At 73.9% G+C, this 1,733-nt stretch overlaps 1 protein-coding gene across 1 annotated transcript in view; it reads left to right on the top strand.

Moving 5' to 3' along the window:
• Position 1: 1 nt before the first annotated feature.
• LOC101623981 (alpha/beta hydrolase domain-containing protein 17C) overlaps positions 2 to 1,733 on the top strand; it is a gene marked incomplete at its 5' end in the record, with an annotated part of 4,369 nt that continues 2,637 nt past the window's right edge. The window contains one exon of the mRNA XM_012732702.1: positions 2 to 357. Within this exon, the coding sequence (XP_012588156.1) occupies positions 2 to 357 (356 nt within the window). The remainder of the gene's footprint in view (positions 358 to 1,733) is intronic.

Below are 1,733 nucleotides of genomic sequence, written 5' to 3'. Positions count from 1 at the left end.
GGGCGCCGGCCCGGGCGGCGGCGCGTGCAGCCTGCACCTGAGCGAGCGCGCCGACTGGCAGTACTCGCAGCGCGAGCTGGACGCCGTCGAGGTCTTCTTCTCGCGCACGGCCCGAGACAACCGGCTGGGCTGCATGTTCGTGCGCTGCGCGCCCGCCGGCCGCTACACGCTGCTCTTCTCGCACGGCAACGCCGTGGACCTGGGCCAGATGTGCAGCTTCTACCTGGGCCTGGGCTCCCGCATCAACTGCAACATCTTCTCCTACGACTACTCGGGCTACGGCGTCAGCTCGGGCCGGCCCTCGGAGAAGAACCTGTACGCGGACATCGACGCCGCCTGGCAGGCGCTGCGCACCCGGTGAGCCCCGCCGCCGGCAGGAGACTCGCATTCGGCCGTGGGGGGCCGCCCCGGCGTGGGTCTGTGCCTCTGTCGCCCCGTGGCAGCGTGGGGGGCTCCGCGGGGCGGGAAGAAGACCCAGTCGGCGGGGCTGTCACTGAGGTCCCGGTGACCTTGGGTGAGGAGCGGGGTCTCTGGCCTCTCCCAGCTGCAGGGAGGACCCCCAGGACCTCCGGGGTGCGCGGTGCCTGGGACCTCCAGGGCAGCCAGGGGCAGTGGGGCCGGGGGCGCTGCGGGGCGGCCGGGCAGCAGCGGGGCTGGGCCTGAGGTTGCGCGGCAGGCTCGCGGCCCTGGACGGCGCTGGGACACCCTCGCCGGCACCTGGGGCTCCCCTGGGGCCGGACCTGGCTGCAGGCCAGCCGGGGCAGTTCTGCCCCGTCGCAGGAGGGCGGTGGCCTGTGCCCTGCGCCCCACGGCCTCGCGCAGGACGCTCGGCCAGAGAGCGGCATTTGCTGCGGCGTGGACAGAGCCCGGCCGGCCCATGCGGCTGGTGTGTCCCCACGCACGGACGCGTCCCGCCTGCCTGGTTCAGGCCGGGCGGGCCTGCCGGGCCCTCCGGGGCCGCGTCCTCCAAGGGGAGGCTCCTGGGACAGGTCAGGAGGCCACAGCGCCTCAGGTGCAGCTGCCCACGTCCGGTCCTCCGCCCTCAGCAGCCCCGGCTCAGGAAGGGGTTACCCGCGTGGCTCCTGCCACCCCCCGCCGGACATCAGGGCCTCCCAGGCGGCCTGCCGGGCTCCCTCGCCACTGGATGCCCCCACCGCTGGACGTGGCATCCACAGTGCGCTAGAGCCGAGGCGGGCCCGGAGCCTCGCGAGTGGCACTGGGGACATTTCGGGCCAAGCTGCGTCTTGGTCACCTGAGGCCCAGCGCCCGGCCTGGCTTGCTCGGCGGCCTGGACGCCCATCTGCCGGCCGCGGGGCGTGGGTCTGCGTGGCCAAGGGCCGTGCTGCCTTACGGGGTGACCAGTGGGGCGAGTCGCTGTTGGCGCCTGACCCGCCTCCCCCGCTGTCTGACCTTCCCTTTGGTCATCGCCGGGGAGGGCCTTGGGCACCTCCAGAAGTGGCGCCCCACAGCGAGTGAGGACGAGGGCGCCAGGACAGGCTGCGGCGCGGTGGGGGGCTGGGGGGCGGGGCTGCGGCTGGGGGCTCCTGGCCGAGCGGCTGGCCCCCTGCGGCCTCTGCGCGACACCCCGCCGTGGGCAGAGGCACTGTGGCTCGGCACAGTCTCTTCGGTTACTCAGGTGTCCTCTGCGGTGCCTGGCCATCCCCACAGGTGTGGCTCACTGCCCCAGAGCCCCCCCAGAGCGTGGCCAAACGTGGAGACAGATCAGATGTCAC

This window comes from Condylura cristata, unplaced genomic scaffold, assembly GCF_000260355.1.
Source record: "Condylura cristata isolate star-nosed mole 26May11 unplaced genomic scaffold, ConCri1.0 scaffold00035, whole genome shotgun sequence".
Lineage (NCBI taxonomy): Eukaryota > Metazoa > Chordata > Mammalia > Eulipotyphla > Talpidae > Condylura > Condylura cristata.
The sequence above is the reverse complement of the archived record's forward strand: the minus strand, read 5'-3'. Positions and strand labels throughout refer to the sequence as shown.